Source organism: Myotis brandtii, unplaced genomic scaffold, assembly GCF_000412655.1.
Source record: "Myotis brandtii unplaced genomic scaffold, ASM41265v1 scaffold274, whole genome shotgun sequence".
In the NCBI taxonomy this organism is placed as follows: domain Eukaryota; kingdom Metazoa; phylum Chordata; class Mammalia; order Chiroptera; family Vespertilionidae; genus Myotis; species Myotis brandtii.
Window position 1 is genome coordinate 3384020 of NW_005360425.1, and position 13257 is coordinate 3397276.

General features: G+C 42.9%; 1 protein-coding gene across 1 annotated transcript; it reads left to right on the forward strand.

The window, feature by feature from the left end:
• The first annotated feature begins 2675 nt into the window (after nucleotides 1-2675).
• On the forward strand, nucleotides 2676-12879 carry UTP11L (UTP11-like, U3 small nucleolar ribonucleoprotein (yeast)). The gene is made up of 8 exons (XM_005868628.2): nucleotides 2676-2871; nucleotides 6738-6799; nucleotides 7998-8100; nucleotides 8745-8858; nucleotides 9335-9428; nucleotides 9525-9655; nucleotides 11811-11921; nucleotides 12624-12879. The coding sequence occupies exons 1-8, from the start codon at nucleotides 2809-2811 to the stop codon at nucleotides 12705-12707; spliced, it is 762 nt and encodes a 253-aa protein (XP_005868690.1). The 5' UTR covers nucleotides 2676-2808; the 3' UTR covers nucleotides 12708-12879.
• The last annotated feature ends 378 nt before the right edge of the window (nucleotides 12880-13257 follow it).

Below are 13257 nucleotides of genomic sequence, written 5' to 3' on the forward strand. Positions count from 1 at the left end.
CTTATTAGATTTCTGAGTCTTTTGTTTCTTAATAAACAGCTTAAATATCCCAAAAAGGCAGCTTCTGGGTAACAAAACGTTGGTTCCCTTCAAGAGCCTAACTGTTAAACTCTACAGCCTCTGTAGTCATTTAATCTCTTTAAGCCCCAGTCTCCTTATCTGTTAAGAGTGGCTGTCTTCCTGTCTCACAGCATTCTTGTGAGGATTGGATGAGAGCACACAGTAGGTATTCAATATTCAATGTTTCATGATCAAGTGTTAAGGTTCTGCTGCTGGACTTGGAGTCTGGAGGCCAGAAAAAGTTAGGAGATTTCTGACTTGGCCCAACCTGGGGAAGGGAAACTGGTGTAGGGCATGGGGCTGTTTATCGTTGTTGTTCCTGATGCCTAAACTATAAATGCCCCTCTGGTTCCCTTCTCCATTTCCAGCTCCCCAGTGGGCTCACATTTCCCTGCCTGCTCTATTTCCGACGACCAGGAGGACGTGCCCCAGAGAGCTCTAGGGATCAACCACATGGACTCCCTGTTCCTGTTTCTCGTCAGTCTCTCCCCCCACCCCCCTCTTCAGGGAACAGGTGTGTCTGAGCTGGGACTGGAAGCAGAGCCTGAGTGTTGAACAACTAGCCTTGGGTAAGTGAGATCTAGCCACCCAGCCACTCAGGAGGTCCCCACACACTCGTCCTTATCTTGTGGTGGAAGGGGGCTTCCTCAGGGTCTCACAGCTATTCTCTCACCTTGGAAGGGCTTTTAAAAGGAGGCCTTGGGTGACGACTGACAGGCCTCTCGTGGTTTCCTCTGGGTGCTGAATCATTCTCTGATGCTTGTAACCACAAGCCTTCCTTCCCCCAGTGAGAAAACTTCTTTCCTTCTTTGGGTGTATTGCTCACTCTTACCCTTTGGGCTGCCTAGGGTTCCTTCCCCCTTTCAGTGTGCAGAGCTGCCTTCTCCTGGGTATACCCATCTCTCAATGTCTTCTTCAGAGGGAGTGGCAGGAGGGACTGGGGCTGCCACCTGGGCACTCTGCCTGATGGCTGGGCTTCTTAATCAAGATGAGTCTGGAGCCCTAGCTGGTTTGGCTCAGTGAATAGAGTGTCGGCCTGGGGACTGAAAGGTCCCGGGGTTAATTCCGGTCAAGGACATATGCCTGGGTTGTGGGCTTGATCCCCAGTAGGGGGCGTGCAAGAGGCAGCTAATCAATGATTGTCTCTCAACATTGATGTTTCTCTCTCTCCCTCTCCCTCTCTGAAATCAATAAAAATATATATATAAAAAAAGATGAGGCTGGAAAGGTGGATATCTGTGGGATCATGAAGGGCCTTGTCCTTCAATGGTTAAATAACAAATGAGATAGAAATTTGTGAATGCATGTAGCCCTAGTTGGGCAAGGCTCAGACTCAGATGCAGAAAAAAACTTTTTACCCTGCAGATCTCAGCTACTTTCAGGTTTTATGCCCACTGGTCTATTGGACTTATGCCTCCAAGGACAGAGGAGAGCATTTCCCCAGAGCTCTTCAGCTGGAAGAGTGAGCCCTGTCGTGTGAAATGGGTGCAATTTCAGAACTCACTGAAGGCTAGCTTTACGTGATGGAAAAGAAATCAAATCCCTCACGAGGGCTCTGCTGTGCCCAACACTCTCTGTCCTTACAGTTAGGTTTAGTAATAATAACAACAATAATAGCTCTAATTGATTGTGAACACAGCATTTTAAAAAAATTCTTTAAAAAACTTTAAAAAATTGATTTCAGAGAAGAAGGGAAAGGGAAAGAGAGATAGAAACATCAATGATGAGAGAGAATCATTGATTAGCTGCCTCCTGCACATCCCCTACTGGGGATGGAGCCCGCAACCCGGGCATGTGCCCTTGACCGGAATCAAACCCAAACCCGGGACCCTTCAGTCCGCAGGCCTATGGCTGAACACAGCATTTTAAACATATTATTTCATTTAATTCTCACAACCATTCTGTGGGTATAGTAGCATTACCTTACTTTTACAGATGGGGAGACCAAGGTTGAATGAAGCTAACTTTGTCTTAATTGACAGCAGTTAGGATCAGAACACACCTCCATGGTTCATGGTCCTAATCATTGACATTGTACTTCCCCTGGCACTCATTCTGCAAACCAGCCATTCTCTTGAGGGGATAAGGCTCCGAACTTTAAAACTATTGCTATGGTATGACTCCTCCATTCAACTGTGAGCTCCTTGATGGCCCTATGAGGCACGCAGTGCATGCTAGTATTATTGTTTTATGGATGAGAAAAATGATGCTCATTAAAGTCAAGTGACTTGTCAAAAGTCACACAGCCAATAAGTAGCAGAGTCAGACATGATTTTAGAGTCTGTTGTCTCTCTATTGAGTGCTCTTTTCCAGTACACTGTAAAATTCACACAGCTCCTGGCTTTAAATGCACCGGGTAAATACGGCAAGTGGAGCACAGCCACAGGTCACTGCGCATGCGCACACTCCAAGCCCAGCTCAGCCGAGGGCAGTGCCAGACACGTGTTCCCAGGTGCCAACGCGGAGCCGAGCGCGAAGGCGAGGTACACGTGGACAAGCTCTGGCGAATAAGAACTGGCCCTTGTCAAGTCAGGACACTAGACTACATTTCCCAGAAGCAGCCTGTGGTGGACGCCTTTGCTAGAGGACGTACTTCCGGAAGAGCTGGCGCCGCATAGGCTGTGGAGAGGAAGTGGGCGGTCCTAAGCCTCCGCGGCTAGGCCCGTTTCCTGTAGGTTCAGTGGACCCGGAGACTGAGGTGGTGCGGCGCCAGCCTTGTCTACTGAGCTTTCCCAGGCGTGAGCAGCTATGTCGGCGGCTTTTCGGAAGGCAGCTAAGTCCCGACAGCGGGAACACCGAGAGCGAAGCCAGGTAAGACCTCACAGGATCCACGAGCGCCGGCTCTGGCCCCATGTGCTTCTCTCGCCCCAACCCCCCCTCTTTGCTTGCGGGTCCGGGTCTGTACTCTGACACTGCGAGTAAATAAATGCAAATATATGGTGATGACGCCGGCGTGGCTGGGATGGAGCCTCTTGGCTCTGCGAAGAAGGACCTGTCGTTCTTTTTTGGGGAGAGCACGGGGATAATCAAAACTATCTTGCAAGTTTTAAATGAGATAACTAAATGGGGTGCTGTGTGTAAAGGGCTTGACCCCGGCGGAACTTGAAGTCGAAGCTCACACAGCCAGTAAGCGCCCCGGCTGGAACTGGCACCCTCATCCTAAGGTGCTCGGCTCCGCTCGCTGCGTATAGGGGCGGTGCCCGAAGAGAACCGATGTTATGAGTATAGTGTCATCATCGTGGGCTTTTTGTTTATGTCTCACCCTGTAATGTTGGTGTTTTTCACCCCCATTATACAGATGAGGAAACTGAGGCCCAGAGAGCTGAAGTGACGTGCCCAGTCACAAACACCAAATTCAGGCCGAATAAACATTTGTAGGACTTCTCTGGAGGGTGTGTGTGTGTGTGTGTGTGTGTGTGGGGAGGTTGAGTAGACATTCGCTTAATGTATGCAGAATCAATTTATTCCATTTCTACACTTGCAAGACAAATTGTGGGAATGCCATAATACCAATTCAGAAAGACTTCATTTTACAGATGAGAAAGAGAGGGAGATGGATGTGCCTAAAGTTGTGTGGCCAGCTGATGGAATGGAACTAAGGCCTTTTTTAAAAAAAAATATTTTTATTGATTTCAGAGAAGAGAGAGGGAGAGAGAGATAGAAACATCAATGATGAGATAGAATCATTGATCGGCTGCCTCCTGCATGCCCCACCTGGGGATTAAGCCCCCAACCCAGGCTTGTGCCCTGACTGGGAATCGAACCGTGACCTCCTGGTTCATAGGTCGATCCTCAACCACTGAGCCACGCCGGCCGGGCAAACTAAGGCCTCTTAACCACAGTTCAGTGTTCCTGCTTAATCGCATTTATCAAACATTTATTGTTTACTTGGTGTGTGCTCGTGGTGTGCTGGGAACAATAGTGTAATTTGCCACCTTGTTTGGACCTGTGTGTGGATCTAGCTAAAAGTAATCATAGCTAGAAGTGTTTACTGTGTGCCTGAGCCAGACAAAGTGCAAAATGCTGTCCTCTCATTATCTCATTTACATAACTCCCAACAGTGGGTGGAAGTGTACTATTGTGTTTTCACATTTGCAGATGAGGATACTAAGGTTCAGATAGGGTAAGTAATTTGCCCAAAGACATATAGCTATAGTTGGCAAGTGGCAAAGCCAAGCATCAGACCAAGTGTTTTGAATCCAGAGGCTACTAAAAGATGAATAAAGAGGCAATTTTATAAGAGGTGGCACATAAAAAATGCCAAATGAGGAATTTGAGTGGGAAGAGTAGAGAGATGAGAGAAAGCATCATGATGAAACTTGTTGGACTTGAAAGGCAATGCTAGTAGCTGTCACTTTTTTAGCACTGACTGTATGTTAGGTACAGCTCAACATGCTGTACAAGGATTATCTCATATGATCCCACAGCATCCCTATGTGGGGGACATGGTCCTCATTTTACAAATGAGGCATCTGATGCTTAAAGAGATTGAATGTGTGTCTAGAGTCATAGTTGTAAGTAGTTGGTTTAGATTAGCAGAGGAGATAGAGGGCTTTGAAGGCAGGTAGTGAGTAAGACATGGCCATGTCTGAATAGGAATAGAGGGTCTTCGTGGGAGAGGTGTGGAGAAGGCCATCTGTAAAGGTTGGCAAACACATTGACAAGAGCATTTCCTATTTGGGTCAAGTTTGGACTTTATCCTATTGATTCTTCATTGAGGCAGTGGGGAGCTATTGAAGATATTCTGTATGGAGGGGGTGGTGTAACTATGTGAACTATTTCAGATGCAGTGCCAGGATTTTTTCTATAATGCCGATATACATTCAAGTGACACGGAGCTTTCAAGATTTCTGCCTCATGATGTTGCCCATTTGACCCTTGAGTTTTCTTTCTCTACTCTCTGTCAGTCTTCTTTATCTGCTGTAATTAAAATAAAAATTATCAGGAGAGGTTTTGGGTATTATTTTTAAATATTGAATTCTTTATTGCGTCACTTCAGAGATGATAGATGAGAAAGGTGACTGTTAAAAATTATTATACAAGTTTAAACAATGGAGAAGTGTATGCAGTTCCTCAAAAGTTGAGATTAGGGAGCATTTGATGTCTTGCTCCCCTGTATATGTCATCAGTTTGGCTCAAATAAACTCATACAAATTCTCTAAAAAAAAAAGTTAAGATTGTTCAGAGCAGAAAAGGATGCAGTCCAGTGGGGAGGGGAAGAGTACAGACTGTGGCCCCAGATAGAATGGATTCTAATTCTAGCTTTGCCACTTACTAGTTCTGTGTTCTTGGGCAAGTCATTCTCTAAACTTTATTCCCTTTTGGAATATTGGGATAGCCGTTTCTTTGCTTTACCTACTTTCCATGATAGTTGTGGGGATTAAATGTGATCATAATTGATGAGCATAGCAGATTGCTCTGTAACAGAGTAAGTACTTAATAAATGTGGCCTGTTAGGATACTTTATGCAAAAGCATCTAGCTCAGACCCTGATATATATTAAATCAGGGGTTTTCAAACTACGGCCCGCGGGCCACATGCAAATACAAATATTGTATTTGTTCCCGTTTTGTTTTTTTACTTCAAAATAAGATATGTGCAGTGTGCATAGGAATTTGTTCATAGTTTTTTTTTAAAACTATTGTCCGGCCCTCCAACGGCTTGAGGGACAGTGAACTGGCCCCCTGTTTAAAAAGTTTGAGGACCCCTGTATTAAATGCTCAACAAATGGTAGCTTGTGGAAAGATAACAGCAAGATATAATCCTTGTACCTTCTGTGCTATCCAAGTTCTGTGTCATAGAAAGTATGTTCTGTCATACGTGGTTTTCTTTCATACTTTGTACCAAAGGTATAATAATAACAGTAAACATATGCTGGGCACCTGTTATGTGCCAAGCCAAGTCCAGACACTACCACTCACAGAGGTTTATGGAATCCTTATGATAACCACGAGAAATAGGTACTATTATTTTCTTTCTTTTTTTTTTTTTTAAATATATATTTTATTGATTTTTTACAGAGAGGAAGGGAGAGGGATAGAGAGTTAGAAACATCGATGAGAGAGAAACATCGATCAGCTGCCTCCTACACACTCCCTACTGGGGATGTGCCCGCAACCAAGGTACATGCCCTTGACCGGAATCGAACCTGGGACCCTTGAGTCCGCAGGCCAACGCTCTATCCACTGAGCCAAACCGGTTAGGGCTATTATTTTCATTTTATAGTTGGGAAACAGCAGCTCAGAGAAGTTAAGTGATTTGCCCAAGGTCACAAATTGGTAAGAGGTAAAGCTTGCATTTGAATCCAGTTCTCCAGTCTCTAAATTTAGCTCTCTTACCACAGTTGCCTGTTACTATATTTTCCCTTCGTAGTATTTTATAAACCCTTGGATTAAGTCTGTAGTAATTTTAGTACAACTGGCAACTGCTTGCTTAGTGCCGAGTCATTGTTGCCTTTCCCTGTCCTTAATAGGCCAGGACAACTACTACGGCAGTGCTGATGACCTCTCTGGCACCTGCACAGCTCCTCTCCTCCTTAGGCAGAGCCCGGTTGGGGGAGGGGAGGGAATAGGGGAGCACGTTGGCTCCAAGGACATGGATTGACTGAGCGCCCCAGAGATGCTTGTTCCCATCATGTTGTCAGGAAACGTAACACTTTTTCTTCTTTTGTTTTCTAGCCTGGCTTTCGAAAACATCTGGGCCTGCTGGAGAAAAAGAAAGATTACAAACTTCGTGCAAAGTGAGTTCAGTCTTTCTGGTAGAGATGCTGCCAAGAAAGCTTCCAGTCTCTCTGCGCTGCAGTTGAATTGCCCGAGTGTCCAACGGGATAATTTCCTGCCATTGATAAAATGGCCAAAGCTCTGGCAGCCTGTCAGATACTTGTCTGTGACCCTAAACTTCTGTCTTTGTTTAGCAGAGCATTATTTATTTAACTGTAGTTGCATTGTGAGTTTTTTTTTTTTATTGTGTTGCTACAGATCATTTTCTCATAGTGGCTTTGATTTGCCCCTGCCTTGGTGTTTGAGCCAAAAGCTGAGTCTTTTTTCACTCCCTTTTCTTGAAGTGCAAGATAAAATCTAAAATTCCAGTTGTTGAGTCTCTTACATCACCATGTGTGTGGTGTGGAATGAAGAGATGTGAAAGATGGATTCATGAGACTGAGCGTGGGTGATAATGAACTCTGAAAACATTTTGCAAAACAATTATCCCATTCTTCTTCTTCGCTAGCACTTTATTTGCAAAATACTTTATGATTATTTGTTAGTTGAAGTCCTTTTTATGCTCCTGGTTCAGATGGTGGGCGATGGGTTGCTCTGGGTCTCCGAGTTTTTAAGGCTAATAATAATAACTGAGGGCTGCTACTGGGCAGGCAGTGTTCCAGGGGAGTTACAACTTTTACACTCATTTATTCCTCCCAACAGCCTTCTGGGATACTACTGTTATCATATCATTTACAGATTAAATGGGGATACTGAGTGGTTAACTAACTTATCCAAGATTACTCAGCCAGAAGTGGTAGAATCAAAGTTTGAACCCAGGGTGTCTGGCTCCAGAATCCATGATTCTGGTTACTTGGCTATAATGCATTGTGTAATTTCTGAATCTTATTTGGTCACTTGGTGCCCAAAGCTTGAATCAGAACCCAGTTTTAATTTGTGCTTTGTTTGGTCTCTCCTTGTAATGATGTAAATGGCACTAAAACATATGTGAGATAGGACAGTTAATTTCACGTAAGATTTGACCAGGAGAAGACCTGCAGAGAGAGGAGCTCAACATCAGTGACAGTGGAGTGTGGATCAAATGTAGTCATTGCTTTTTTTTGCTTTGGCTTTTTGAGTTTCATTTTGTGCGAACTTTAGCTCCTTGTAAAGTTTGCTTGTTGTGTTATTGTTGTGTTTTTCTTTTTGGGTATGAACCTTGTTTAACCTGCTTTTTAGTGACTACCGGAAAAAGCAAGAATACCTCAGAGCTCTTCGAAAGAAAGCTCTTGAAAAAAATCCAGATGAATTCTACTATAAAATGACTCGAGTTAAACTCCAGGTGGGTGTCTAATGGATCAGTTAGTGTTTTGAGCTCCGACTCAATAAGGAAATAAGGATCGGAGCGGAGGTGGAGAGAAAGAATCTTGGCCTTTTCTTAGCCTCTCTCTACCAACTGGACCAGTGATGGCGAACCCTTTGAGCTTGGCGTGCCAGCATTTTGAAAAACCCTAACTTCACTCTGGTGCCGTGTCACATATAGAAGTTTTTTGATATTTGCAACCATAGTAAAACAAAGACTTATATTTTTGATATTTATTTTATATATTTAAATGCCATTTAACAAAGAAAAATCAAGCAAAAAAACGAGTTTGCGTGTCACCTCTGACACGTGTGTCATACATAGGTTTGCCATCACTGGTCTAGTTGGTCCAGGTGCTGCTGTTGGCCAGTATCCAAAGCAAAACTGCCCCTTCATGAGCAGCAAGCATTTCTGCCCCTGGCTCTGAGTAGTCTTATGCCTGGAGCCGTTATAAGAGTGGAAGACTGGATGTGCTAAATTGACCGTGCACCCTGAGGGCCTAGTGCATGGAATTGCTATTGCATAAAGCTTTGGGTTGTCTTTGTTCCAACCATGAACTAAGTCAACAACTTAGAAATGATTTTAATCTAATAGGGAATGTGTCTTTGGAATTTGGATTTCAGGATGGAGTTCATGTTATCCCGCAGACTAAGGAAGAAGTAACTCCAGAACAGCTGAAACTGATGAGAACTCAGGATGTCAAATACATAGAAATGAAAAGGGTTGCGGAAGCGAAGGTAACAACCAAAAACTCTTTGTTCTGATGTGTTTTCGTTGGTTAAGAAAACTATAAATCCCTCGACCAAAATGATATGTTGATTTATTCTGGCATTGTATGCTTAATTAATTGTGAAAGTGATTTAGAAGCATGGTAGAGTGGAAAGGGTTTAATGTGGGGAATGAGACAGACTTAGTTTGAATTCTGGCTCTACCACTTACTAGCCCCAAGATTATGGACAAATTTACCTCTATGAAGCTCTTTCCTCATTTCTATCTCATAGGTTTGTTGTAAGGATTAAATGAGTTTTGGATTATGCCAAGCCTGACATGTGGTTGGTGCTTGATAAATTTTACCAGTCCTTTCCTTTAAAAGAATGAAGCAGTTTCTTTGCTGGTTGGTGATAATGATGTGAAATGGTTTAAACTTTGGCAAATTCATTTCTGATACCCTATAAGAGCCCAATGTAAAATGAGACCATATTCTGTATTCTAGAAAATCGAAAGACTAAAATCAGAGCTCCACCTGCTGGATTTCCAGGGGAAGCAACAGAATAAGCATGTGTTCTTTTTTGACACTAAAAAGGAAGGTATGGAATGTTTGAAGGTTCTTGGGATGGTCTAGCATATTTTTCTGTGTTGTTTGGTGTTAGAGACAGTGCTTGAAGGATTGTCTTGACTTTTAGTTGAGCGGTTTGATATTGCAACTCACCTGCGAACTGCCCCGGAATTAGTGGACAGAGTCTTTAATAGACCCACCATAGAGACATTGCAGAAGGAGAAAGTGAAAGGAGTTACTCATCAGACTCGACTTAAGGTAATTTACTCCATTTTTCTTTGGGTCTGAATTTAGGGGTGGGAGGATCTAGATTCCTTTTTTTTTTGTCACCAAATTTAAAATAATTATTTGTGGAAAACACATCAAGTTCCCTTAGAAAAGTAGAAGGAGGTTTTGATGATGGGGATGGGAGTGGAGAAGAGTTCCTGGGTTTCTCAGATTGGAGGATGGGTAGCCTAGTGGTCAGGAGCGTAGGTGTTGGCCTTTTGACCTTCATTTGAATTCTAGCTCTAACCCTGGGCTTTGTGCTTTTAAGGCTTATAACAGGTGCCAACAGTTTTAAAATACAGAGAAAGGAGAGGGCACTGAAGATTAAGGGATCTGCTATACCTTTGATATCGAACCTTTAGCAGCGAATACGTGTATCAAAAAGTCTTTCATATTATGCATTTGTACCAAAATTTTGTGTTGACTCTTCCTTATGGTGTTTTCCATCACCGTAACTGGGTTTGTGCAGAAGACATGCTTTTCTCAAAGCCTTCTGGAGTTGAACTCTCACTTCTGACTGATTCATTAAAAAAAAAAAAATGCTGTCAATGTGTTTCAGTCAGACAGCTGTTCTGTTTTGATTTGAATCATTTATTCCGCATCAGCTTTGCTTCCAATGTTTAATTTCACAGCAGTTTCTCTAGCTCAGAGGCAGCTAAACTTGCCTTAGTAATATAAATACCCCTAATTAGTTTGACTATATTGGGTAATCCCATAAATTTGACAGTCTGTGCAATAAAGTGAAAACAAAAGCTGTCTGAAGCCACTGCTGTGAGACTATGCTAGAATCAGGCAATTGTTTAAGTCTGAGGCCCAGCAATATTCCCCTCTATGCAGATAACACTTCCAGCTGAGGAGCCGGCTGACTAGTGTTCTCGTGATAACCCTGTTTGCCAATTAGTTGTGTTTTCAATTAGCTGTGTCACTGATGCTTTTCAAGTATTGTGGTAGTCCCTAAGGAGATGAGAGTTCCCAATTCCTGTGTAGAAAGAGTTCACTAACGTAACTTTTGAGAAATTGGGAAAGTTTGGATCCCGCCATTTTTGTCTAGTAGTGTTTCTTTTGATAGTTGTGTTTAAAGGAAAATTATTTTTATTAAGAGAGTGCTGTGGGTGGATTGCAAAGGAATGCTCAGTCTGTAAGTTGGAAGGGGTGGGCAGTCCACAAATGGGCTTTAGGAGTCTGAACACCCTCTTCCCACTGACATTTTGAGCAAATAGGTATCTACGTGTATGCACATTGAGATAATTTAGTTCTGCCTTTCTTATCCCGACTGCTGTGGCTCAGTTGGTTGAGCGTCATCCTATACACCAGGAGGTTGCTGGTTCCATCCGCAGTCAGGGCACATTCCTGGGTTGTGGGCTTGATCCCCACTGGGGGTCGTGCAGGAGGCAGCTGATCCGTGTTTCTTTCTCACATCGATGTTTCTCTCTCTTCCTTCTCTCTCTCTGAAATCAGTAAAAACATTTAAAAATTTTTTAAGAAAAATAAAAAATTCTACCTTTCTCAACTGGGTTCCATGAGAGAAGAGCCCTACAAATTTGGACACACATAAGTACATTTATTTCAAGAAATAACCCAAAGCTTTCCTCAGTTTCTTAGAGGTTTACAATGCCCCCAAATTGAAGGAACACTGGTGTTGGAGGCATCATCAGCAGTGGGAATTCTCAGGTCAGCTACCGCTGACAAATGCCTGCTCTCAGCTGCGGTTCTTGGGCACCAGTACACTGCCTGGTGCCCTTCTCTTTCCCCTACTCCCTGTGCAGGGTTTCCAGTACTGGCTCATTCTGCATCACCTTAGGTAACCGGACACTCGCATGAAGGTTGAAGCAGCTGAGGGTAGTAGTGGAAAGATTCCTGAGGACCGTGAGGCTCGGGACAGTCCTGACTCTGCTCCAGGTGAACCACGTGTCCCGGGCAAGTCCCCAAGGCTCTGGAAGTTCAGCTCAAGATGTGATGTTCCTAAAATGGACAGCTTTATAGTATCCTTACTTGTTAGTAACATACAGTATCATCTATTCTGGTATAAGAAGGGAGTTGGTAAAACCATTTATGCATTTCGGCTTAAGTGGATTAAGAAACAATTTCTTACTTATTTTTTGTCCTGTGAAGTGTTTTATTGAACATGTGTGTGTTTCCTCTGCAGCGGATAGCTAAAGAAAGGCAAAAGCAGTATAACTGCCTGACACAGCGGATTGAACGCGAGAGGAAATTGTTCGTCATTGCACAGAAAATTCAAACACGCAAAGATCTTCTGGTGAGGAGAGAGCCTTAGGCTTTTTTTTTTTTTTTTTCCCCTTGTGAAGGTCTTAACTGAGGCTGGATTTCAGCTGTGTGTAAATCAACCCCGGTGAAAATGTCTGCTCCTCAGGGGCAGCGGTTTGAGCCAGTGTCTGCTACTCTGACAGTGTTGAAATGTGCCTTGATTAAGAAGGTAATAAGAGGCTTATTAGTCAGTGCTCTGGAACAGCAAAGGGTAGGATCGGGTAGCATATGAACTTTATAGCTTATGAGCAGCTATCTTTAACATTTAAACAGGTTAACAAAACAGTGGGTGTCTCTCATTGGTGTTTAAAAATAGGCAACATTGTGTAGATAAATAACAGAACTGAGGAATATAAGATGCCCCTTTCATATTATGATTCCTCTAAATGTCAAATTCTTCAGCTTTGCAGATCATTGAGTTGTGCCTTTCTCAACTGGGGTTTGTGAGAGAATAAGCCCTACCCCCCCAAAAAAATGATTTGAGTACCTTCTCAGTTTTCCCAAGAATCTCTACACACTAGGTGCCCAGCGGGGAAGTTGATTCGTGCCTCCTGGGGTTGCCTTGGGGTGGGGCTCGTCTCTCCTGCACTTTGACAAGGGCAGAATGAGGGGTTTCCTAATAGGTAGTTACGAACTTCCCTGTTTTACAAAAGCCTCTCCTGCTATGTACTGGTAACCTTTTACTCTTTTATAGGATAAAACTCGGAAGGTGAAGGTGAAGAAAGAAACGGTGAACTCCCCTGCTATTTACAAATTTCAGAGTCGCCGGAAACGTTGAAGTGTTATAGATAAGCCTTGTCATTCCAAATGGAAAAGAATTCTATGTCCTTTCCCCCCAGTAACTTCAAATTCCATTCGTATAAATGAGATGGTGTTCCTGTTTGTAATTATAATTTATTGCAGATCTGACATTTGATATAAACAACATCAATGCTCCTTTCCCCTCTTATGGTTTTGGGTTGTGAAATTAGTCTTATTTTTATATACTTACTTTTTTAAAAATTATGAAAGCTTCATATCTCATTACAGCAAGTTTGGGAAATAAATGAGTTCATTTTAATGCCAATACTTATTCTAGAACAATAAATAGCTGTTGCATACTTACAGTGCTGGGAGCTCGGACAGTGGTGGAGGTGAACAGTATGAGCATTCTGGCTTATTGCCTCCATTTTGTAGAGGTATGCACTAGATTTTTTTGTAATTATATTTTAGTTTTTTCACTTAAATAATTTGCTCTTATCCATTTGAACATCACTAAATTTTAAAACAGCAATGCAATATATGCTCATAGAAAAAATGAAATCTTATTTTTCATGTTTACATAATGT